This window comes from Heterocephalus glaber, unplaced genomic scaffold, assembly GCF_053883595.1.
Source record: "Heterocephalus glaber isolate CG9 unplaced genomic scaffold, H.glaber_assembly_v1.0 deba00001463, whole genome shotgun sequence".
NCBI classification, from domain to species: domain Eukaryota; kingdom Metazoa; phylum Chordata; class Mammalia; order Rodentia; family Bathyergidae; genus Heterocephalus; species Heterocephalus glaber.
Genome location: NW_028258310.1, coordinates 1,544,128 through 1,569,605, shown reverse-complemented (window position 1 = coordinate 1,569,605; position 25,478 = coordinate 1,544,128). Strand labels below are relative to the sequence as shown.

The 25,478-nt window shown below is 37.2% G+C and overlaps 2 protein-coding genes across 4 annotated transcripts in view; one reads left to right on the top strand and one right to left on the bottom strand.

Moving 5' to 3' along the window:
* Positions 1–10,716: 10,716 nt before the first annotated feature.
* LOC106010154 (uncharacterized) lies at positions 10,717–18,755 on the bottom strand. Of its 2 annotated transcripts, none has more exons than XM_087180527.1 (2): positions 16,922–18,755; positions 10,717–10,777 (listed from the first exon to the last, which is right to left on the bottom strand). In XM_087180527.1, exon 1 carries the CDS (start codon positions 17,799–17,801, stop codon positions 17,493–17,495), a length of 309 nt encoding a protein of 102 aa, XP_087036653.1. In that variant the 5' UTR covers positions 17,802–18,755; the 3' UTR covers positions 10,717–10,777; positions 16,922–17,492. The 2 variants fall into 2 exon arrangements, with proteins under 2 accessions (XP_087036653.1, XP_087036654.1); XM_087180528.1 differs by lacking the exon at positions 10,717–10,777 and adding an exon at positions 16,147–16,554.
* Positions 17,664–25,478, top strand: part of Cep120 (centrosomal protein 120) — a 67,302-nt gene continuing 59,487 nt past the window's right edge. Inside the window, exons 1-3 of one of the 2 annotated variants that reach the window (XM_004854478.4) lie at positions 17,664–17,809; positions 20,586–20,742; positions 22,465–22,579. In XM_004854478.4, the coding sequence (XP_004854535.1) occupies positions 17,761–17,809; positions 20,586–20,742; positions 22,465–22,579 (321 nt within the window). In that variant the 5' untranslated portion in view covers positions 17,664–17,760. Of the gene's footprint in view, positions 17,810–20,585; positions 20,743–22,464; positions 22,580–25,478 lie in introns of those variants that run through there. The other variant, XM_087180519.1, reaches the window with a different exon arrangement.

Sequence of the window (25,478 nt, the reverse complement as noted above, 5' to 3'; positions counted from 1 at the left end):
TAAGCTTGTACTTCAAGTTTTGTCAGCCTCCTTTTTTTAGCTATAACCCCTTCTGATGATCCAAAAGCATCTATGTTCCTGAAAACACACAGTTTGCTTTCAGATAACAAATGATTAAAAGGTTTGCAACATGAATTTTTCTTTATAGAAACATTTCATTTTGATTCCTACATAACAATATTAGTAATATTTGAAGTTTTCATGATTTGCATTAATGTCATTATCCTATTAAATTTATCCTTATTACTTTGAAAATAATAATGCCCTGTTAAATACTTAATCATTTTTATTTTAAAAACATTTTACTAGTAAAACTGACTATTTTAAATCAATGCTTGGATTAATCTACATAACAAACTATAAATTGATTATGACTGCATTTGAACACTGAAATTCTAAAATTAAAAAATAGGTCCTGAATGTTATAACTACTACAGCTTAACATCGTGGTTATTTCTAAATATATATTTTGGTGGTCAGATTTTTTTTCAGGGCTAAACTACATGACACTAAGCAGGAAGGGAGAGGCAGTATGAAAACCAGTGACTTGTGTAATCTACTTTTGTCCAAAGATCTGCTTTGCTGTCAATTAAACAGATTCAGTTTTTCTGTTACCTTGGAACCGATTACCACAATGATATTAATATTTAGTAGGCATTTGCATGCTAAGTGCTGTGGTAGTTCACTGAATCCTTAGAGCAACCCTGTGAAGCAGTTATTACTAAAGCTACTTCACTGGTGAGAAAACTGATGTGTAAGACTAAACAACTTGCTCAAGGTCATGGAGCTAGTGAGTTGTACAGCTAGGACTCAAATGTATTTTCTCTAGCACTGAAGTTCATGCCTTTAATGTCTATTCATTGCTTCAAACAATTCTTTTTTATTTTTTTGCTCAAATTCAATTTGCTTTATTAAGGTAACTTGTGTCAGCCAGCCTTCATAATTGTTTATAGGCTTCAGCTAATTTAGGGGACAATCTAATACACAAAGAATGTTTGCACTGTAAAATATCTTACAAAGTGGCACCAGAGGGTGCAAAGGGTTTGTCCTCAGACTCCCTACTAATACTTTCCTGTAGAATTGGTGATGGAATGGTGGTACAAGTCAAAGACCTGAAAAATGGAAGCAAGGTTGTGGTGTCTCGCCCAGGGTTCTGCTTCTGGCAATTTCAGTGCCTCTGCCTCGGTGTATCCTTCCCCTGCCCATGCGTTCATCCTATACATGTTTTTATGTATTGAGGGCTCAGCCAAGACCTGACCAGGCCCCTGGTCTCGAGGGAGCCAGTCTCGAGGTGAGTCTGGGAGCATGCACAGTGATTTCTCATTATGCCGGAAAGGCTTCTCAGAGCAGCTTCAAACAATTCTTAATGAGCAGGTACTAAATGTCACATACCCTACCAGATGCAGAGGAAGGTGTATTCAATTGCATAATTCCTGACTTCCACTGGGCTTAGTAGGAGAGACAGACAACAAAGGAAAAACAAATGACTAAAGCAATTATGGATCTCGTGTGAGACTCTTGCACAGGTGTGAGCCTCTCAGAGTGGGGTAGTGATAAGTCAGCAGGTTCTCCTGACACCACTGTGCCATCCAGGACACACAGCATCTCTGATGTTTCTCTGTCCTATACTGTCTCAGTTCTCAAGGAGTATCAAGTTACCAAACACAGTTAAGCCTTTGTGTTACCAACAAACCTGTCAGCTAGATCATCCCTCCAACTCAAAGGAAGCTGGTGGGAAACATACTGGAGAGAATCCATGAATCCATGTGCCATATCAGAAGCTTGCTAACTCTCAAAGTAATCAGCCTGGGTCTCGGGCCGCCTGGTAAACAAGGTCACTCTTTTTTAGTTTGTACATGGGGACAGATGGCTTTCAGTTGATGGAGATAAGCAATTGATATCTTATTATGACTAACTTTATTTAGGGCATCATTCTTTAATAAGGTCCAATGGTATCTTGTGGAAAGAATCACATCTTTGAGAATGTAGTCAATAAAATTCATGGTTCTATTTGAAATCTATGGCCATTTCTATCACTAAAGTTCTTACATCATGATATCAACAAGAGGCAGAATCGCCTTTAGTCATGTGACTTGAATAACTTCCTTATACATGTGTTCACTGCAGGTTCCTGTATACACAGATTTCCATTAGGACCCTGAAAAGTACCTACTGCCACCAAAGAACCAAATCCAAATGTTGACTACATGGGCTTTAGATTTCAATGCCTCTGTGATATTTCCAGAAGCAACCTGAAGCAGTTGTGAAAAATCTGTCTTTTCTCAATTTTGTTCCACTCAGGAGATATATTAGTTTCCTAGGGCTGCCCAACAAAGCACCCCACACTGAATGGCTTTAAACAACAGAAATTTATTTTCTTACTAGAGGCTGGAGATCTATGATCAAGGTATTCACGAGGGTTGGTTTCTTCTGAGACCTCTGTTCTTGGTTTGTAGATTGCTGTCATCTCCCCAAGTCTTTACACATTCTTTCTTCTCTGTGTGTATCTGTGTCCTAATTCTTTTCCTAAAAACACCAGTCATACTGTATTAGGGCCCACCCTGATGACCTCATTTTAACTTAATTACCTGGTCACATTTCTTACCTCCAAAAAGTCATAATGTGAGGTATGGAGGTTAGGACTTCAATACAAGGGTTTTGTACAGACACAACCCAGCCTACAACAGGAGAGTTGGCAAGATGTGAGAGCATACACTGACTGACATATCATTCAGTCATATAGTAGGCATTCAAGATAACTCAATTCCTGAATAGTTCTTAAGGCTGGCCTAGAGCCGCTCTGAGGGCTACACCCTCTCCCCGTACATAAGGGGGGGGGGGTCCAAATCTGTAATTCGGAGAGGCAGACAATCAAATGAATGCCTACAGCTTCCTGTAGTACTGTGTTTGCTACAGAGGGGCGTGTACCACTGGACAGGAAGTTAGGTGATATAAATAACATTGAATAACATAGTGAAAGTGATTTAATTTCCTTGCAGTCTGAGGAAGTCCTTCATCAGACATTCTATGTTTTGTCAGTAATGCTTTTAACACTTGTTAATTCCTCTCTACTCACCCTTCAAAGCTTTTTTCTTAAACAGAAAATAGGTCTCAGGCTTAGAGTCTGTGATAAGCAAAAGCATCTAACTCTAATTACAGTTTTGGTTTTTTATTATATGTTTATTTTTATTGATTTCATGAAGCTACCTTGCATTTCCATTTGGGGTGATAGTTTTCCAATTAAAATAGTAAATTTTTTTTGGTACTGGGTATCGAACTCGGGACCTTGCGCTTGTGAGGCAGGCGGTGGAACCACTGAGCTAAATCCCTGGCCTGCAATATGTTTTTTTAAAAAATTTAACATACGGTATGTATAAAAAGTGAGCCAGGCTAGATGCGGTGGTGCATCCCTATAATCCCAACTATTCAGGAGGCTGAGGCTGGAGGATTGCACGTTTGAACCCAGCTTGTACCATTTATCAATATCCTGTATCAAAATAAATTTTTAAAAAAGAATGGGGATGTAGCTCAGTTGTAGAACTACTGGTAGCATGCGTAAGGCTCTGGATTCAACCCCCACTATTGAAGGAAAAATAAAGTCAGTCAGCTCAAGGAGCAACACTAATGACACATAGGGAATAGACAGATATGGTAAAAATCATAAAGTTAGTCAACAAGGGATGTGAAGTTTTAGAAGTACCACCACATAAAATAAGCAGAAATATTGGTCTTACTGACTTAAGATATCCACTAATGGACACTCCGTAAAGCAGTGACACTTCTGGTTACTTCCCTGACCAACCACTCTAAGTATTATCCCGCAAGCCATGATCACATACATATACAATTGATTCATACGTAATTGGAAGACTATCCTATCATGCTATTAATTGTTCTTTATCTGGGGCATGAGCATTTAAAATTGTATTCTTTCTGCTTTTCTACATGTTCCTAATTTTCCATATGTTCTTTGTATTTTGACATTTGAAAAAAAAATATTAAAGTTGAAAATAGAGTTCATGTAAAACAAAATGTCGTATTTTAATATTTCCAAGATGAAGTCCTTACTACCTAAAGTGAAGCCCACTGTAGGTCAGGGCTTTTTTTTTTTTTTAAAGAGATTTCTTTTGCTTTCAGCTAAGAAAAGCATAGCATAACTGGTGTTTCAGTTAGGCTTAAGCCATTGCTAGCAAGAGCACCCATCTGAGGTGTGATTCAGGGTCAATAAAACACAATAGGTTTGGTTGATTTCCTTAGCATCAAGTTAGCTAATTTTTTTCTTAAAGTGATTAAAAAATAATAACTTGTATCACAGAATTTTTGAAACCAAAACATCAAGTGAAAAAATGCTGACAGGATGAAATATCAATCTCCACATACATTATTTTATTCCTTTATAGCCTCTCATTGTAAGGGTTTTTTCTGGATTTTTGTGGTTTTTTTGGTAATAGTTCGCAATCATTTTAACTCCATCATTCCTGAAGGATCCAACAAGGTTTCTAAGAATAACTAACTATTAATACAGGAAGAGTGTGAACCTCAAACAGGTGCAAATCCAAATGGGAAGGAGAATTGCATGTGAATAAAATATGCACAGATGCTTCTGATACACTTCACTTTGCTAGTTATTGCTCTGTAATATTTTGTTGAATATTCAGATCAACATTATAGGCTACTACTAATAACAAAGTTTTACTAAATCATGCTGAACATTGTGAATGCAGCCCAGCTTCCATTCTGCCCTAGGCCTTCCTCTCTGTCCCCTTTCTTCCTGTCTCCACACCCCCTGTACTCGCAGAGAAAGATGACCTCCTCTCCAACTTCAGAGCGAGGCCTGGGTGATTTAAGAGTAATCTTAACCCTGCCACAGTGAACTTTGTAGGAGCTGGGCCTGGGCAAGTTGGCACTGGCATTCCCCGTGCCACAAGACTAGTTCAGAAATGAGCCTGTTGGCTAGTGTGAGTCAGCGGGACTCTGGCTGCTTGGAAAGAAATCCCCTTGGTGTGAGGAAACAGTGCTCAAAAGAGATATGCTGTCTTTCTCTGTATTGTGTACTCTTGTGAAGCCAGGACTTGGGAGAGTACCTCCCCAGTGAGGAAGCAGGCCCAAGAATGAAGCAACTCAGAGAAAAGGGCACAAAGGAAGGAATTACAAGGACTGCACCAACTTTAAAAATTTCCCACTTCTAAGGTACATGGGGGGAACATTTACTTGTCTCACAAGCCAGTTGAGTTAAAGTTTCCCATTTCTTGCAGCTGCAAGTACAGTTATAATGACAATACAGCGAATATTGAACTATTCTTCCAAATATAAGTTCATTGTCTTATCACACCATAGTTTTTGTGTGAACTGAGTTTCACTTAGTAGGTTGGAATGCATAGGGTAAGAGAGTTACTTTAGTCTGTGTAACTATCGATTTAAGTTAATTGCTTCAAATAGCATCTTAAATAATTCTAAAAGTTTCCATTAAATTCAATACAGTAATGTGGTAAAGTTATAACATATGAAGGCTTTTAGTAATCACAAATGTCAATGATCTTAAAGCATATCTCAGTAATAGGATTGTTTACCCTAAGTTTTATCTGTAATGTCCTTGGGATCTAATCTTAAAATATCAATGCTGATAAAAAGTGATTAAAATACATTTCTTTATGAATAATTTATGTATCACATCATCAAGCTGAAGAATTACATTGGGGGAGATTACAATAACTCTTTATAGTATAACCATAAAATAACCTGTGTGTTTTTAAAAGTGCTATCTTTTCAGAATATTCCTTCCTTTAAATATATTGAAATATTTAAAAGACAATATTAAAATTATAAGAATACAACATAGAAATAAAACCATAAAAATAAAGATGGGTTCTTTTTCAAACAGATGTGAAATTGTCTCTATTTGTTAAAATGTCTTGTGACTCCTGTGTTTGGGAAATCTGTGCCTTCAGGGTGTGGGGCCGAGGGGGTGATGGGGAACAGAGGCAGGGGCATCACATGACTCTTCTCTTTTTTCATCATATAATTATTTCCTGGAAGAAATGTAACTTCATTGACAGTACATGTTTTTATTTAAGATTACTTAAATAAAATAATTGTGGAACACCTGTGTTACATTGTGTTGGAAAATCTTCTGCCCTTCAAACATGCTTATTTTGGAGTTTCCACTTTATTCCCAATACTCAGCAGTATTTATTTTGCAGACTGCAGAAGCATAGGCACTTTGCCATCCGTCTTAATTATTTACTTATATTTAATTTGCTAGGTTCATATATTCTTACATATTATAATAGCATGTGGTTATAGAGAAAATAAAATATTGTAGCTAGCTGAATATTGATCATCTAGATTTAAATTGATTTCTATTTTGTTGACACAATAAAAAGAAATTGCTACATCAACAGAGAAAGCTCTTAAGGAAAAAATGCATTAAATTATTCTTTAAGGTCTGATAAGGTCCAAATGAATACTCCGAGCTGATTTGTGTTCTACTTTCAAAAATTTAAAACATTGGGAGACTTTGTTTTGGGGGGAAGAGCTTATAAACAAAATATTCCAATGAGTGACATTTTGACTGAAATAAATAACATATTTAGATGCGTTATTATCTTTCAGAATGGCCATAATTGACTTATTTAAAGAGTAGGTGGGGAGAGGAAAACTGTACTGAATAATTTTGTCTCATTACTGGTATCAGATTAAAGTATGCTTGATTTAAATGGATTTGAAGTTAATGAATACAACAACTGCTATGAAGTTCTACCTTTTCATATCAAAATGATAACATTAGGGACCCATACTCATGAGAACCAGGCTGGGCACAGAGAAAGCTAATTGATCTAGGCAAAAACACTTTAAGGGAAAGGACAAGAAAAGAAACCTGATGAGGTGTGTAAAATGAGTGCTCCCTAAGCTCTATTCTTAGAAGTGGTAAGTTTGGATTGAATTATAATTGGGTCCATTGAGATGTATTTGTTATATCATTTAATGCTTTTTAAATGGAAGTAAACTCAAGCCCTGGTAAGTCTGCTCAGCTTTCCTAAAAGTTACAGCTTACTTAAAAAAAAAACACACACACCAGTAAAACTACTTTAAATAGGTATTTGATAAATTTTTTCAATTCCTTTGTGTAAATTCAAAGGTAAATTTTTCAAGATAAACAGCTATGTGGATTTTGGTATTTGAAATTTGAAGAAACTCTTGGGAATCTTATGATGCCTGATAGTTCTATATTGGTTCATTTAAGAAACAGGAGAAAGTCCTTGAAAACTTCTGATTCCTACATTCAAAAAATTGAAACCTAGAAGTTTGACAAAAGAAGAAAGCTATTATCTAAATATAACAAAATAATACTATAACATTTTATTTTTAAGAAATAACTATTTCAAACATTGTTTACTATTTTGATAAATTTACAATAGAAGATATTATATAAATATATCTTGTCAGATTAGGTTTAGAGTCTATTTACAGGCTTAACCGCATTACTGCTTTTCTACTCACTCAACAAATATATTGAATGCCTATCGTATGCCAAACACTATTTTAGGCCCTGGGGATAGAGAGTAAAACAAACAAGATCCCCTTCTCATGGAACTTAATCAGTTTATTGCTTTTCATTGGCACTTGTGCTGGCAATATAATGACAAGTTAATTTCAAAAAGGATTTGGGATGCACTGTCTCTAAACAGTGCTAAAATGTTCAACAGGAAAATAACAAACAGGTAATATCATTTTGAATTGGCCCAGCTGAATAGAAATCATTTTGGTATGTTCATATTCCTTGAAATAACAGAAACTAGTGTGTTAATACTGCATGGATGGCAGACAAATTTATGATACTCCATATCTTTATTTAATGAAAATATGTAAATAAGAATTATTGAAACTGACAAAATGCATGCTTCTGAAAAACATTTATGAAAAGTTTTTCATTGCATTTATGGGAATTGGTTTGATTTCTAGAAGTCTAGGCCAATATTCTTCCTTTCCTTTGTTCTCTCCCTCCCTCCCTGTCTCCCTCCTTTCCTTCCTTCCTTTCTTCTTTCTTGCTTTTCTGCCTTCTTGCTTGTTTTCTTCAAATTCACCTCTCACTTTCCAAAAAAGTAATCTTGGGCCAGAGATTTTAGTTCAGTGGTTTCGTTGCCTGCTGCGCAAGTGCAAGGACCCTAGTTCAATCCCTGGTACCAAAAAAAAAAAAAAAAGAAGAAGTAATCTTTGATTGTCAGGCATATTGTAGAATTACCAGTGAGAACAATGATATAACACACAAGTTTAGTATTACGTCTCTTTCCCTTTCCTTTCTTTTCTTCACTGTTCCTCTTTGTCTTAATACTTGATAAGAGACACAGTACTTTACACAGGTAACATACTGTGCTCATCTTCTTTCCTGACAACCTTGAAAGCTTCATGTTTGCAGTCATTTTAACCTTTAAGCCTTTTCCCAAAACATCATTATAAAACTTTCTCTTCTCTTCTAGTCCAATAAATAACTTATTTTTATATTAAAAGTTTCTAAAATAAAATAGATTGTTTTTGTCAGTGTATCAGAGAATGGATGGTGATTTTCTCATGTGCAGTTTGAACAATGTAATCTCACAGTGACTTTTTTTTTTTTTTTAAATTTGGGACCTTGCACTTGCAAGGCAAGCAGCAGAACCATTGAGCTAAAACCCTGGCCCCTCACAGTGACTTTTTTTGATCTATACTTATGTATTTCTCTACCCAGATAAGAATTATATTTGTAGCTAGGAGTGGTGGTGCACAACTGTAATTCCAGCTAGAGAATGCGGCAAGAGGAACACAAGTTCAAGGCCAGTCTGGGGAACTTAGGAAGACCTGGTCTCAAAAAACAAAATAAAACGAACTAGGGAAAGAGTTCAGTGGTAGAACATTTGCCTGGCATGTGCAAGGCTCTGGTTTCAATCTTTAGTACCACACACAAAAAGAGATACATTTCCATTCCTGTCTATCACTGCTGTAGATATAATGCTAACAATTTTATAAATTTATCTTTTTTATTTATTGGACAACAATAAAGTAGTCATCACTACAAAATTTTTAAGATACCTCTAGGCACTAAGTATATGGTAATGAACAAAATAGACAAATTTTATAACTTACTATAATTTATATTTACCAATTTTTGGAATATTACATGTTTCTAGTTAATATTAGATAAGCCAATAATGTCAATATTGAAGATTCTAGACAAAAAGTTATTACTGCTTTTGCCAATTCTTATTTGGAACATTCACTGTTTTTATAATAGAATAAGCAATTCAGAGCTGTAAAAATTTATAGACCACAACTAACATTTTATAATCACAAGCAACAATTACAAGGGAATTTCTCAGTTAAACATCAAACCAAGTATGTCTGCAATAACTATAATGTCCAAATGAACCTTCCTAAGAATTTCATGTACTACATTGACATTATCATGATTTCAACATATAATTAGGCTAATACCTTAAATGTTCTCAAACTTCATGGAGTATTTTGTTGAAATAGGACCTTACTTCTCTTTAGGCATAATATTTCCCCCCTTTCACTATTCCGAATGGTTTTCAATGTGAACCTGGGTTAGGAATATAAGTGATGATCTTCTCAAAGGCCCACAAAGTGACCACTTAAGAGTAGAAGATTAACACGGACAGGGTTTGGGTAGGGTGAAAGCTAAAATGTAGTCCTCACTTTTTTCCCTAAGTTATTGTATATTTTTAAAATTATGCGAATGTTTTTATCTGTATAGTTTCACATTTGTCTTAAATAGAAACCATGCTTTAATTTCTCACCATGGATTACTATTGCTTCTCCATAGCATGGTGTGCTCTGTTTCTACTCGAGCTTCCTGGTGCAGCTCTGTATTCTCAGGGCAAATGTGAACCCCAATTTGAGAATCACTAGGGTAGCATAAGACAAGAACTCAGGATCCCTGAGCACTCCCTGTTACTAAGTTGTTCAAGTTATCCAGTTTCAGCTTTTCTCATGTGTTAAAAGGTAAGGCCCCACTTTACTCTTCACAGAGTTGCTGGAAAAATCAAGAGGATCAGTATTTATTCAACAATCTAAACTTGTGTCAGATACAAATATGAAAAGCTTTCCATTTTACTCCAATTGTTGCTTTCAAATATGTTCCACTGTATCTCACTTTTCCATCCCTTAATAATAGTTTGGTTAGATTCCACAGGTTTCTGATCATTTTCTGCTTTAAAATGTCAGTTCAGTCCAATTTAATGATTTAAAATTCTACTTCATATCTACCTGAAATATCATCTTGCATTTCCTTAATTCCAGAATAGTTTCCACCTAAGGGACTTGGATTGGGGAGGGAGTGGGATCAATGTTTTCACTGCCTCTTCTCTTTGGTAGCCTTCTCCTATGAGTTGGGAGCAGATATGGAGGAAGACTAAATGTCCTTGACTTAGCAGATGCATGTAGTCTTAACTGTTTTTCTTGCTCTCTATTTAAGATTATTCAGTCTTTGATGCCTCTGAGTGGCTCTCAAGTAAAGCAGAGTCTTTCATGGGACAAATGGTGGGAGTTATTTCTAGTATGATACTAGGGAAGGGCTTCCCAAAGCCATATATTCTACCCCGAAAGATCCACCTCACTTGGTCATCTCTGACCCCTACTTCACTGTTCCTGAGACACATCTGTTTCTGTCTTGTACTTTGCACCCTTCAGCATTTTGCTGCTATAATTTCTTCACTGATACCTTGTTTTCTTGGACACCAACATTTCTCAGTCAAAGGAACTGGCATTATATTCTTTGCATCTATAGAAAGATAACACATTTTTGCAATAAGAAAAAAATGGATTCAGGTTGCTAATAAATCAACAACTCTCTCTCTCTTTCACACACACACACACACACACACAACTTGTTTCTCTCTTCCTACGCAAGTGTCCATGGTGAGCTGCAGGTCAGAAAGTCCATCCATTTCTGAAAGGTCCCTTAGACCCACTCGCTTTTATTTGGTTTAGGATGAGGAGGGGAAGCACTTCCACCTTCTAAACAGAAAGAGTCTCAAGTTTATCACTCACCACTCTTCAGCTCATCATGTATGAATGTAAGGTTAGGTAGGTGCTGGACTGATGGTTATGCATAGCAAAGTCAGTGTAGTTACTTCTTACCAAGCCTGGGAGAAGGATCTGAGTTTCCATTTCCTCACATACTTTTTAGAATGAGGGGGACATGGCATCTTATTACCATTTCTGGGGTCATAAGTAACAACAGCAAGGCAGCAGATCAAGTTTCTATTCAACAGCCTATTAAACTGTTATTGCTTGCTAGAACCTGCTTGGAAATGTACACACTTATGCAAATACAAAGTATTATGTTGGCAGCAGAAACACATGCCATAATCCAGGAAGAACAGTTTTGTAGTTTCTGTAATCACCAAGGAATATTAACTTTGCTCTATCCCTTGTGAATGGGGACCAGGGGAGCTCCTTGTGCTAGCTTAGGGCAATGTGTAAGAAGTTGAGGGAGGCTTTTCTCTGCCCTGCACCCAGGCCATGAATGTATTTAGAACCTTCATTTGAAATCAAAGGAGGTACAGTACACTGTTCATTGTCACTTAGGTGTTTACAAAACAGAGAACAGTTCATTTTGTACCCCTCAAGTGTACTTGTAATATTAGCATCAATTAGAATCCTGTGCCAGATATATCTTGGTAGTAACAGAAGATTCTGTGTTACTATTCTGTGGGTTCGGATTTCTGTGGACTAAAACACTCACCCAGAAGCCTATGGAATTTCTCCACTACATAGCTGAGCAGGCTGGCACTATTTCTTCCTCCACTATCAGCTTCAGTGTGTGAAAAGGAAGCTTTTTAGTCAAGAAAAAAATGATGCACATCAAACATTATCCAGTAGGTGAATCAAAGTCCCACAACGTCACATAATGTTTCTCGGTGTCAGTGTTACAGTGGTGAGCCTTTTATTCCGGCATTCTAGTTCTATCTTCTTCTCCAAAAGAGAAGCCCTCTCAAAACTGACCAAACAAGCAAACAAACCAAAACAAAACAGAAGAACCCTGCTGCCTCTAGAATGTGGTCACCCTAGCAGTGGCATAGTCTTTGCAAAGCAAAATTGAACAGTATTTTCTGTTGGCCTGCAGCTCTTTGTCACAGTTCTTGAAGCAGCCCCTGCTCTGCCTATCCTCTGCACTCAGGGACCTGCCTCGAAAGCGCAAGGTTCTGAGTTTAATCCCCGGTATCAAAAAAAAGAGATAATAATCCAAGTACTGTATGTTATGACTTTTTTTGATACTGGGCTATACTATCTTTCTTACAATAGATATTAATGGCCCTTCCTCAAAGGATTAAAAGCACCCAAATGAACTGCTTAGTTACTTTTTAAATAATTTTTTTATCCCTTTCTCCCCTCAATCCCCCTCCCCCCATGTACAAAAGCTTTGTTTCCATTTTTTCCTTCTATTTTCACTTTTTTCTTGTCCCTTCCTTCCTTTGTCCCTCCCTCCTCCCTTGTTCCCCTTCCCATTTGAACACTTTCTTCCCATTTCTGAACATCTATTATACACTTCAGTCCTTATTTTCACTTTTGGGTTCTTACACCAGAGAAACAATGCGGTATTTTAACATGTGTCCGATTTATTTCACTTAGGAGTATGGTCTCATGGTCTATCCATTTAGCTATAAATGTCTGAAGCTCATCCTTCTTTATGGCAGAGTAGTACTCCATTGTATTAAAAAACCATATCTTCTTTATCCACTCATCTGTTGATGGTCATTTGGGCTATTTCCAAGATTTAGCTATTACAAACTGTGCTGCTATAAACATGGATGTGCATATATCACTATGGCATGATGCTTTTAATTCTTTCAGAAAGATACCAAGAAGAGGTATAGCTGGGTCAAATGGAACCTCTAGTTTTAGTTTTTTGAGAAATCTTCACACTGATTTCCACAGTGGTTGCACCAGTCTACATTCCCACCAACAGTGGAGAAGGCTTCCTTTTTCCCCACAGCCCTGCCAGCATTTGTTATTGATTTCTTGATAGCAGCCATTCTTTCTGGAAATGGAATCTCAGCATTGTTTTAATTTGCATTTCATGAATGACCAATGATGTTGAACATTTTTCATATATTTATTTACTATTTCTACTTCTTCATCTGAAAAGTGTCTTTTCATTTCAGATGCCCATTTTTGGACTGGGTCTTTAAATTTAGGGAGGGTCTGATTTTTTTGAATTCTTTATATATTCTAGATAATAGTCCTTTATCTGAATAGCTGGTAAAAAAAATTTTCCTATGCTGTGGGTTGCCTCTTCGCTCTGTTGGCTTCTTTTGCTGTACAAAAAAAGCTTTTTAATAAGATGTGGTTCCAGTTGTTGATTCTTTGCAGTATTTCCCACGCAGTTTGGGTTTTGTTCATTAAGTCTTTGCCTACTTCTATGTCCTCAAGCATTCTACCTATTCTCTCTTCCAGCAGATTTAGTGTTTCCATTTTGATATTTAGATCTTTGGGGCCAAGGATTTAGCTTAGTGGTTCCGCCACCTCCTTTGCAAGCGCGAGGTCCCGAGTTCGATCCTCAGTACCAAAAAAAAATTTAGATCTTTGATCCATTTCCATTTTAGGTTAATTCATGGTGAAAGATATGGGTCTAGTGTCAATCTTCGGCATGTGGAAGGCCAGTTTTTCCAGCATCATTTATTAGAGGCTTTCTTCCAGTGAAGGTGTTTGGCTCCTTTGTCAAAGATAAGGTGGCTGAGTCTGTCTGGAGTTGTTTCTGCATCCTCTAGTCTGTTCCATTGATCCTCAGGTCTGTTCTTTGTGTACTTATCACAGTAGCTTTGTAGTATAATTTAGTCGAGGATAGTGATACTGCCTGCCTGACCTTTGTTGCCCAGAATTGCCTTTGTTATTCTAGGTCTCTTCTTCCAAATGAATTTTAAGATTGCTTTTTCTAATTCTGAGATATGCTGTTGGAATTTTGATCGAGATTGCATTAAATCTTTTTTTTTTTTTTTTTTTGTACCGGGGACCAAAGTCAGGACCTTGCGCTTGTGAGGCAGGCAGTGAAACTACTGAGCTAAATCCCTGGCCCCACATTAAATCTTTATAACAGTTTTGGAAGTATGGCCATTGTCACTATATTGGTCCTTTCTATCTAAGAACAAAGGATTTCTTTCCATTTTCTGGTATCCTCTTCAACTTCCTTTTTCAGAGAACTGTAGTTTTCAATGTAGCTGTCTTTTCCTTCCTTTGTTAGATTGATTCCTAGGTATTTCACTGTTTTGGATGCTACTGAGTCTGTTTGCCAAGTTTAATTATATCAGATCCTAGATTGAAAGGACCAAGTCATCTTGGAAGTAAGTGATGAATACTAACAGCTTTCACTCTTATTTCCTCTTTTAAATGGAGACTATTTTCTAAGCACTTGTTGAAGGTCAGGGTCTGGCACCATGCTTTTATAAATAGCAGTTATTCAGTAAATATCCCAATTTCATTAGTCCTAGAGCTTTGCTTAAATTTCACTATATGCATATATGTGTGAGTCTGTATGTATAGGGGAAAAGGCAGAAGGAGTACACAGCCCATGATCTCTTGTGCCGTGGGCCACAGATGTTGTTGGAAAGAAAAAATAGAGAAATACATCAAAGTAAAATGTTTTCCAAAATGTGAAACAGCTACAGAAAGAGAAAGACTTCAACCAAAATCTTTTATTTTGTTTTGAAGTTTTTTGGTAGAAAGAGAAATAGAAAGCTATTAATACAGTTAGCTATTAGGGTGACAAGTGGATTCAGTACCTGTCAGTTTGAATTTGCATGCTTATGTGTGTATAGCGCAATGAATCTTGCATTGTCCAGTATCTATTTGCATATTTTGTGTCATTAGTGTTTGCTTATTATTTGCAAACAGTAATTGGTACTTCATAAATGTATAATAAAATTTTCCCTCATGAATTTAAGCTAAAATGTGATCATTTATGTTAGAACTGAAATTACTGCTGTTTAATATAACATATGAGAGGAAATTAGATTTCAAGACAACAGATATAGATGGTGATGGAATTATAATTTCATTTCTAGATAGGAAATTTCACATCATTAATTCTGTACAGTCTCTAACAAAACACCATGCAAACTAAGTTGATGACTTTTCAACAGCTCTGATGAGGTGATTTTATTTACTTATTAGTGTATATTAGTAGTCAGAATACTGGGGTTTGTTTTGGGAAATTGGTACCTGATAATACATGAATATAATGTATCTTGACCCTTCTCTCCCTTTCCTCCCCCTAACCCCCCTTTTCTAACTCCAAAAGTCTACCTTCCAGTGTCCTGTTGATAAAGTGATTTTAGAAATAATGTTTGGGAAATTCTGATAAACAGAACTATGTCAAAATTTTACTATATGTAAAAGCCCCCTGGCCCCCATGCTGGAAATCAAACCTAGGGCCCCACACCTACTAGACAAGCCCTCTACCATTTTAGTTAATTTTAATGACTTGAGATTATTCTCTGGCATGAAGCAATGGTTTATAATCTAGGCTATACCTTTCTGGATAATTTAAAGCAAACTAATAAGATGGAGGCTCCTGGTTCATTTATAGCTACTACTTCAGGTCTGAGATATTCATATAAAAAGATAATGAATAAATGACACTCCATTTAAACTTTAAACTAAGAAATCATGTAAGCAATTATTTTATAGTTGAAAATGAGGCTGAAAAAGGTAAAGTGATTTGTCTAAGGCAACCAAGTATGTAAATAACAAAGGAAGGTGCTAAACCTTAATCTCTTGGGTTCTTTCCAATGGAGATATTTAATCTCATTGCTTGGGGTTCCCTTGTCTATAGGTTACTGCTAGGTACTTTTTATTTTGGTGGTTGTTGACTTGCTTCCTGATTTTTAAATTTTGTCGATATGAACATATTTATTAGATCAACAGAAGATAGGTTCAATAACATTGGTATTATAACAACAAAATTTAGGGTACATTAAACTCTACCACATACAGGACCAGATTCTTCAATAAAGAATTTCAGGGAGTAAGAAGTAAGAATGGGTACTTATAAAAAGAAATGAGATATGCCAGCCAAAAGCACTGTTTTGGAATTTGTTCTAATCTTGATCTGAACAGTAAAAGTGAAAAAAAAAATCATAGGCAATCAGAGAAATTTGAACAGTATATATTTAATGGTATTAAGGAATTATTGTTAATTTTTCAGTTATCAGAACAGTGGTTAAAAGATTATTGAAAATATTTTTGTCTTTCAGAGGTACACATCAAAGGAAATAGTGATGTTAGAGATTTTCTTCAAAATAACGCAACAGATGAAGATGATTGGTCTTGATGTAGTGAAGCTGGGTTCTGAGTATTTGGAGGTTGATTTTATTTTTCTATGTAAGTATTTTTGATATCTTTCACAAAAGAATACACTGTTCAATGGCGAACACAAAGCATTGTAGATCATTACATTGATTTTATATTGAATAATATTACAGTACATTTCCGGAGAAACCGAGGGCCCCTGAAAGGGTTTTAGATGTTAATATATGCCAATCTTCACATGCTCCTCCTCTTGTTTTGAGCACAAAGAACAAAAAGGAGAATAATAAGAAGAAAATAACAAAGAGGGCCAGAGAGATTATGTTATTTGTTTTCAAAACAACAACTTCTATGTTTACAGACCAAAAAAGCAGTGGACTTAGGTGATATCCCAACTCACTTTGTCTTTTCCGTCACTGGTTGTGAATTACTGTTTTTCAAAGCAGAATTATTCCAACATTTTATGTTTAAAATACCCATAACCGCTCCAACCGATTTATTTTTTTAGGTTTTAAGCTAAATAATCTTCAAAAGGTTTCTAACCTTCCCTAAAATAAAATCTTAGCCGATCTTAAAGGGAAAATGCGGGCTGCCAGTGTTTCGACGCCTTACTTTTTACCTGCAGCTTCGCTACTTCGGGAGTCAGAGCAGCAGCGACCCCGTAACTTCCGCCCGGGACCACACATGGCTTCAGGGCGCGTCCGATCCCAGGGCGCTGGGAGAGTGTCAGTCAGCCACAGCGATCACCGAATTCTCGATCCTTGCTCTCCCAGTCGGTGCGGGAGGGGGCGCGCAAGGACTATTAAGCAATTTCAGAGTTATGTACTCAAACCAGTTTTCTGTGATTAAATTTTTAAGCAATATTTACACTACGTGCCTGGAAAAAGCTAGTTAAAAAACCCATTGCTATATTTCTCAGGTGATGGTGGGGCATAAAAGAGAATACGCTAACCCTCACACTCCACACGCAGCAGCCGGAAACGTGGACAGCAGTAGTGCGCCTGCGCGGCCACTGCTCCTTAAGGTCTGCCTTTCCCCATCCAGCTGGCAGGGAGCGCTGTAAAGTAACGAACCAGTCTTCTCCCCAGGGCCCTGGAAGGGAGCGTGAAAGGGGGGAGGTGAAGCGGGCCGAGGGGCGTTCTATCCTCGACTGCCCTGCTCTCTATCACTCTTTGTCCTCCAGCGTGCCCTCAGGCGCCCGGCTCCCGGGCCTGGTTGCTACGCGGAAGAGGGGCGCGGTGGCGTCGGGGGCGGCTGCCTGGGCGTTTGAAAAGCGGCTGCACTGGCGGCAAAAGGTCCCGGAGTGGCGGGCTCGCCTCCATCTGCGGCCGGGCAGGCCGGGCTGTAGAGCGGTTTTTGTGGAGTCTCGGCCGGGCGTGCGGCCCGGAGCGGTGGCGGGTCCTGGATCCCGGAACCCGGCTCACCGCACCCTCTTCCCGCAGCCCCGCCGGCCCCACCATGGTCTCCAAGTCCGACCAGCTGCTCGTCGTCGTGTCCATCCTGGAAGGTGAGAGCGGCCTCACTCCGGGCTTCGCAGCCGCCGCTTCCTCAGTGAGAAAGTCGCGGGGGACCGAGGCTGTGTTCACCCCAGAACCCTGTCAAATTTCCGCTGAGTTCCCAAAGACTTCTTGGACACAGTACGCAGCGAGGTCTGCTAGGCAATTGATTTCAGTCTCAGCAGGGAGTGTGAGCGCTGTTCGGAATAAGTGATATTTAGCATGACTAGCCAAAGCCGCGGAGAATGCAGAAAAAAACGATTTGCAGCAGAAGCAGCATGTGGCTTTTATGTGTGTGCTGAAAGCGTTCCCAGAAAGCACGTTCTGTTCAGCAGTCTCCAGGCAATGCCCTTTATAAGAACTTTGCCATCGACTCGAATACATTGTTCCTACCGTTTCAGAAGGGTTACAGAGGCGTTCGCTCTGAAAGTCTTGATGGAGGGGGGCTTAGCGGGCTGTCATTGTGGAGAGAGTGTATTATATGTTCCTTAAAGTTGTGATGAGTAAATGTCATTGTTTATTGGAGACTCACTGAAAGTCTGGCACTAATGCTAAGGGTATTGGCAATGGAGAATGTGTGAATAATTCATTAGTGTGTGGAAAAGGGAATGACTACCTCTATCTGGGGAAGCCCAGGAAGGCTTACCAGAGGAGATGATATTTATTTGGGTAGTGTCAGGTAAAGAAAGGAAGGGAAGAGCAAAGACCACTTAACTTAGGGAAAAGCAAGGTGTATTTTGCCTTGCTTGAATTCATTCAACAAATGTTGCTTGAATGGTGGAGAGAAAGTGGAGGGCATAGGAATTGATAGGTAGACTGGGGACAGGTTGTAATAACCTGATAGGGAGTCATCTTGAGAGCTGGCCAGGAGGCCTGGTTGGATTTTTGTTTCCCCCATGGGTGGTTATTTTGTGGAGGCCTGGTACTGTAGGGGGACGAGAGGAAAGAAATGGTGTAAACTTAAGTTTTGAAGTTTGGAATAAGAGACTGATCAGAAGCAATAATTGGGACAGTATTGTTAAACTACTGTTTAAAAACATAGGACTAAAATCGTCTTATAATTTGGTTAACAATTAGAGGTATAACTGCCTTATGCTGTGAGGAAAACAAATGTCATATAAAACTTTCCATTTGAGGATGTAAAGATCTGTGTACTTAGAGATCAAATTAATGTGCAGGATCCCAAATATGTTGAGAAATGATATATTAAAAACCTGTGATCTGAATTAAATATAGATTTGGAGGTGGGGTGGTATAGTGATTGAAGTGTCTAGAATAGTATGTAAGCTTCAGCTGACTGCATAGCCAGGCCAACCCGGGACTGAGTATGTTGGCAGGAACATGGAAGAAAGCAATAAGATGACCAGAGTAGAGGAAGGCGAATATTTACCACTATTGTATAACTTGAGTGAATAGGCTCTAGAAGAATTTGAAAGCCAAAGAGTTTAGAATTAGTATTCTAAGAAACAAGTTCATAGCATATATATAATATGATCAAAACACATGGTGAACACTTAAATTCAGTATTAAAGTAAAAGACACATTGCCTTTAATCTCCTCTCAGAATACTCCACCTTGCTTCAAACACATCCCATTATTTTTGTCACTCTTTGAAGCAGTTCTTGAAGTTTCCATTCATGAGTGTCTTATGAAGTTTGATCAAAAATAGGGTGAATGCTCCTGCCAAGTGCTGTCCTGCAGAAAGGCAGGCTTGTCAATGTGTCTTTATCCACCACTGGATCTTGTGCTGTGACTTCTGATTCTTCCCCAAAGTCAAAAATGATGAAGAAAGATAATGTTTCGATCTATTCAGAACTTTGAGGTGGCCACAACTGTGCAGCTAGACCCTCGTGAAAGACTTCCAGAATTGCTTCAAAAAGTGGCAAGAACGATAAGTGTTTAAAGTGAGGGGAAGTATTTTGAGGGGGATTGATGGCAATGTGTCTCTTACTATAATAAATTCTTTATAGTTTGAACATTCATCCCGTAGTCTTTGATCACACATCATAGTCCTAAATAGAATGCTGTTCTCAAGCTCAGTTTAGTAGCAGTGTATGGGGAAGAGAACCTGGATTCAGTATGAGTAGTAACAGGGATTTATTTACTTAACATTGGTTAATCATCAGGAGTGGTGACCCTTACCTGCAACCCCAGTGGCTAGGGAAGCTAAGGCAGGAGGATCACAAGTTTGAGGTCAGTTTGTGCAATTTAACCAGATCCTGTCTCAAAATAAGGGCAACTTAGAGACTGAGACCCTGTCTCAAAATAAAAAAGGTGTAAGGATGTAGCTCCTCGTAGACCTTTGGTTCAGTCCCCGTCACCACACATGAAAAAAGACAAACAGTAGCTAAAATTCAATCATGGTGTCAATACTTGGAATATATTGGTGTGAATACATTTTTAACTCTTTAATTTCAGATGTTATTGAGATCTTTACTACTTAAAATTATGAGCCAAGAAGAGGAGCATTGACATTACCTAAGATCTTTTAGGAATGCAAGGCCTTGGGCTTATGATAGATTGACTGGACCAAAATCCACATTTTAACAGGATTCCCCAGAGGATTAGTGTGGACATTCATACTTGAGAGGCACGGACTTATAAATTATAACTTTTAATTTGATTCTTGGTTTTTATGAATGATAAAACTGAATGTGTATGCATTAGTTTCTGCAATGTATGATAAGTCAGCTGCTCTTAACATGTATTGGTTTTTAAGATACCTGCTAAATGATCCTATTCGATTTTTGTACATTGCAGTTAATCTGTAGAGTCTTGTTTCTTCAGGTCGCCATTTCCCTAAACGTCCAAAGCACATGCTTATAGTAGAAGCAAAGTTCGATGGAGAACAGTTGGCTACTGATCCCGTGGACCATACTAACCAGCCAGAATTTGCGACCGAGTTAGCCTGGGAAATTGATAGGAAAGCACTGCATCAGCACAGGTGACTACTGTTTTAAATTTAGATAGCCACCTTTATTGGTCTCTTTTTTAGGCTTTTACAAATATTACCTCATTACATTATAGCAATAATCAAAATTTTTAGTGTCTTTTAATGTTCTAGGAAATTTTTAGTCATCGTACTCGTTTAAACATCAGAACAACCATGTGAAGTCAGCTGATTTCTCCACTATTAGAGATGAGGAAACAGTCCCCAGACATTAAGTAACCTAGTGACTTGTGCTAAGTCTGTTCATTAGATGGTGGTGGTAGATCCCAGCCAGTCTATCTCAAGGGCAAGTTTAAAAGCTTTCAACCACTTCGTTAAACTTTCTTTTATTGTTTTGGCTAATGTGTGAGACAACAGATATTCTGAAAGTACATTGATGATGCTTTCCAAATAGTGGTTGGAATTCATCGTTATTTATAGTAATCATTATATATTTAGTTGGCTTGCTAAGGAATTATAGCAGTATCCAATGAAAAAATCATATGAGACTCTTTCTAGTTAATTCTGTATTAAAGATGGACTTAAAGTTGCAGCATCTTATTTTTTATGAACTCTATAACCAGAAACAGTTAAGAACAGCAGTGTTTTTATTAAAGGATTGAAAGTGAGGGCCGGGGATTTAGCTCAGTGGTTCTGCTGCCTGCTTCCCAAGCACAAGGACCAGAGTTCAATCCCTAGTACCAAAAATAAAAAAATAAAAAAATGTGTATCTCCTGGAAAACATAATCACTTCAGTGCTTGCTGTTTCTCAATACTAAATCAAATTAAAATAGAAAGCTAACAGAGGAAGGAACTCAGGGAGAAATTTATTTGCTTCTTTTGCTGGATGAGTCCATGGATTTATTTAAAGGGATATGAAATTCTTAGAGAATATCAAAATGTTGTGTGCCCTCTCAGTGGTATCTGGAATATATACTTAGATCGAGTCCTGCTGTGCAGTGTCAGGACCTGCATTTGTAGTTATGTTGCAGTTGTGTTAGTGCTAAGTGGTATACTTTCATTACTGTAGGCTGAAAAAACACAGATAAATTGAATTTAAAAGTAGGCTGAAAAACACAGATAAATTGAATTTAAAAGGCTGAAAAAACACAGATAAATTGAATTTAAAATTTAAAATTTTGTGTTAAATGCAATTAAATAGTTGCACTAGGTAAAATTGATGATAAAGTCTATTCAGCTCAATAGTTTCTGAACAAAAAGAGCCCAGGTTATGCTAGTCAATATCATTTTACAGAACATTGTCATGAATTAGTAGTGATTTAGTAATTTAAATTTTAGTAGTTTGATTTCATGGTGTTTAAATCCTTAGTTTATTGTTTTTATAGCTATGAATACCTATAAACATATATGTGTATTTATTTTTTTATGTAACAGTATGATTTAAGAAAAATAAAGTCAATCATGAAGACCCATGATAATTCTTGGCTTTCAGATGGCTCTGTACATTGTAAAAGTTTAAGAAACATTGACCTAGATTGGCCTCTTAGATGAAACACTAAGATTTTGACATGTTTTTATTGCTGATAGCAATGATATTAGCATATAGATAAGTAAATATAATCGTGTTCTTGGTAATTGAGTCTTTTTAGAAACTCTGAGATTTCTTGACCCAACAAAATTATAATTATCAGGATAATAATGGGCAATTTTGTCAAGGATAATAGAAAGTCAGTTCAATATAAGAAAAAATTTATCATATAAACTGTTATGTTACAGACTACAGCGTACTCCTATCAAACTCCAGTGTTTTGCCTTGGATCCTGTATCTTCAGCCAAGGAAACTGTAGGTTATATTGTTCTGGACTTGAGAACTGCCCAAGAAACAAAGCAGGTATTTTGATATTTTGTTGATGATCACTACTTTTAGTAGGTACTAGATTAGTGGGAAGAACATGAAATACTGGGCCTTACATGGATCATGGTTCTGATGTAGTATGACAATTCTTATATAATGATATAGATCATGGGTTCTAATATAGTATGATATAGTATGATACCTCTTATGTTTTAGTTTATGACTGTGCTTTAGAAAAGTCTTAACTTTTTAATCATTCCTTTGAACTGTCTCTCTCAAAGAAACTTGTCTCTGAGCCCAAGCCTGTATTAAAATTGCCTTGAGCTTAATGTTATCAGCTCCTGAGCTTTCCTTTCATAGCTGGTCCTCTGGTGCTCCCTGCTTTAGTGAATGTTCACCACTCTCCTTCCAGTTATATATGAATTAAAAATATCAAAGAGTCTTCCTCCACACTTTCTTATTCCCTCCTTTGTAGTCACCCATTACAGTTTGTTTTTCCCTCTTGATCTACTATTTTGCATTTTCACTGCTGTGACCAAGCCACAGTTGATTCTTATTTTGGCTGTCATAATAACCTCCTAGTTTGCTTCCTAGTCCTTGCAGATTATTTTACAGGAAGGAGTTGCTGATTATTATAAAATACTGTTTCAGTTAGTTTATCAGTTTACATTAGCTTCTTTATTGGTCGCTTCTCTTTCAGGCTGCTATAAATACGTAATTCTTACCTTTCTCATTATATTTTAATAATCATATTACTCAGTATTTTTTAATGTGCCAGGAAATTTTCTTTCTTTTTTTTTTTTTTTTTTTTTTGGTACTGGGGATTGAACTCGGGTCCTTGCGCTTTCACAGCAGGTGGCGAAACCACTGAGCTAAATCCCCGGCCCTAGGAAATTTTCATAGTACTTCACAGCAATAACTCATTTAAACATCAGAATAACCCTATAGTATTGGTGTTATTTCCCCTATATTATAGATGCGGAACCTGAGTCCTGACAGCTCAAGTAACTTGCTCTAAGTTAGAGTAAGTGAACTTACTAAAATACATTTAGTATTACACTTAGTATTACTTATTATTTAGTACCTTCTTTCCCCAAAGAAAAGAACTCAGGGTCCCGATTCCCATGTTAGTACTTTTTATTATTGAACATGCTTCTTATGTCTTTTTAAGTATTTTCCAACCTTTTTGTATGTGATTGACTTTAGAAATCTTTTAGTTTTTCTTAATGTCTTTATTTGATCACAGTTCCTTTTCTTAAAAGAAGTAAAAATTTGAAAAAGTAGTTGGGCATGGTGTCTCGTGCCTGTAATCCCAGGCTAATGCAGGAAGATTGTAAGTTTGAGCCCAGCCTTGCCAACCTAGCAAGACCTTGTCTCAAAATAAAAAGGAATAAGGGTATAAGCTCAGTGTGAAGGCCTTCAGTTCAATCCCCTGTATTGCAAAAAAAAAAAAATCCTTTATCCCCCCCACCATTCTTGAATCTTGTTTTGCTTGATAGAAATCTAATTTATCTGTTCTTTAACATTTTTTATTGCTGATAGCAATGATATTTGCAAATAAATTGGCCCAAAATTGGAATCATTCAAAAGGAACTAAAGTTCTTGAATGCTTTAAAAGAGGACTTGTTTTCCCCCCATCCTTGGGTACTCATTACCTGTCTGTTCTCAGGCCTTTCCCTTCTTCTTTGGCCTTAGACCCTAAACCCTGGTTGAGTCCTGGGTGTTTCCCTTGCCCAGCATCTCCTGCATTGTGCAGGTGTCTGGAGGGCACTTCTGCAGTCACTGTGCTGTGGAGAAGTAACTCCTCTGAGGAGGGGTGTGGCTAAGGGATGAGATTTGCCTGCGAGTGTTCTTGATATTCCTCATTCCTTTGTGTAGTTTTCCAGGACAGTTTGTAACCATATTTGTGATCAAAGTTCAGGAGAAATGGTTCAAAATTTATTTTTTGGAAAACCAAATGCTGTTTTGCTTTTCTTTGTTTTCTAGCAGATAATTTGGCTAGTAGAATTCTTGAAGTTTAAATTCATTCTCTATAAACAGAAAATTCTAGTTTTATTTTTCTGAATTGTGTTACAGAAAAACATAAAATCTGTAACTACTTATATAACTACTTAGTTAAAAATCTATTTTTCAGGTTTGTATTTTTTGTTTATTTGAGATAGCATCTCACTGTGTAGTTCTGGCTGGCCTAATGAACTAATGGCTATCCTACTGCCTCAACTTCCCAAGTGCTAGGATTACAGGCAAATGCCACCATCCCTGGCTAGGTTTATGTTTAAAATTAGAAAATATCAGGGGCTAAGATTTAGCTCAGTGGTGCCGCCTTCTGCCTCGCAAGTGCAAGGTCCTGAGTTTGATACCCGGTACCAAAAAAAATTAGAAAATATTTATCATAATAAATACAATAGATTATATTTTTCATTTTGAATTTGTAGTTTTTTAAAGAAATGCTCATGGCCTCATTAATCCTGTTTTACTTATCAAACATAATTTGAAAATAAAACAATAGTTTCTGCTTTTGATCATCAGGTACTGTATCTTTGTGTAGCCGTGGTCAGAGTAAGAATGTTGTTTCCAAGTGTTGAACGGTCCCTTGGTGAATAGTGATTGCTGTATCAATTGCACACATTTCCTGGGCCGTGTGATTGTTTGCAGGCTCACCTGGGTATTAGAATTTCTGAGGCTACTCTAAAGGGAATACTTGGGTAATTTAGGATACTTTATTCTATAGAAGGCCTTTGTTTTATCACTCAAGAACGTAGTTCATAAGCCAAAATTCTAGTGCTGCACCTTGGTATTTGTAAGGTTTTTTGTTTTTTTTTTTGTACTGGGAATTGAACTCAGGACCTTGCACTTGCCAGGCAGGTGTGGTGCCAATGAGCTAAATCCCAGACCCTGTAAGTTTTTTTAATAGTAAGATTTTTTTTTCTTTATT

Excerpts from the sequence above, each read along its gene's own strand:
- LOC106010154 (XM_087180527.1), bottom strand. The coding sequence starts at position 17,801 with ATGGACACGACGACGAGCAGCTGGTCGGACTTGGAGACCATGGTGGGG.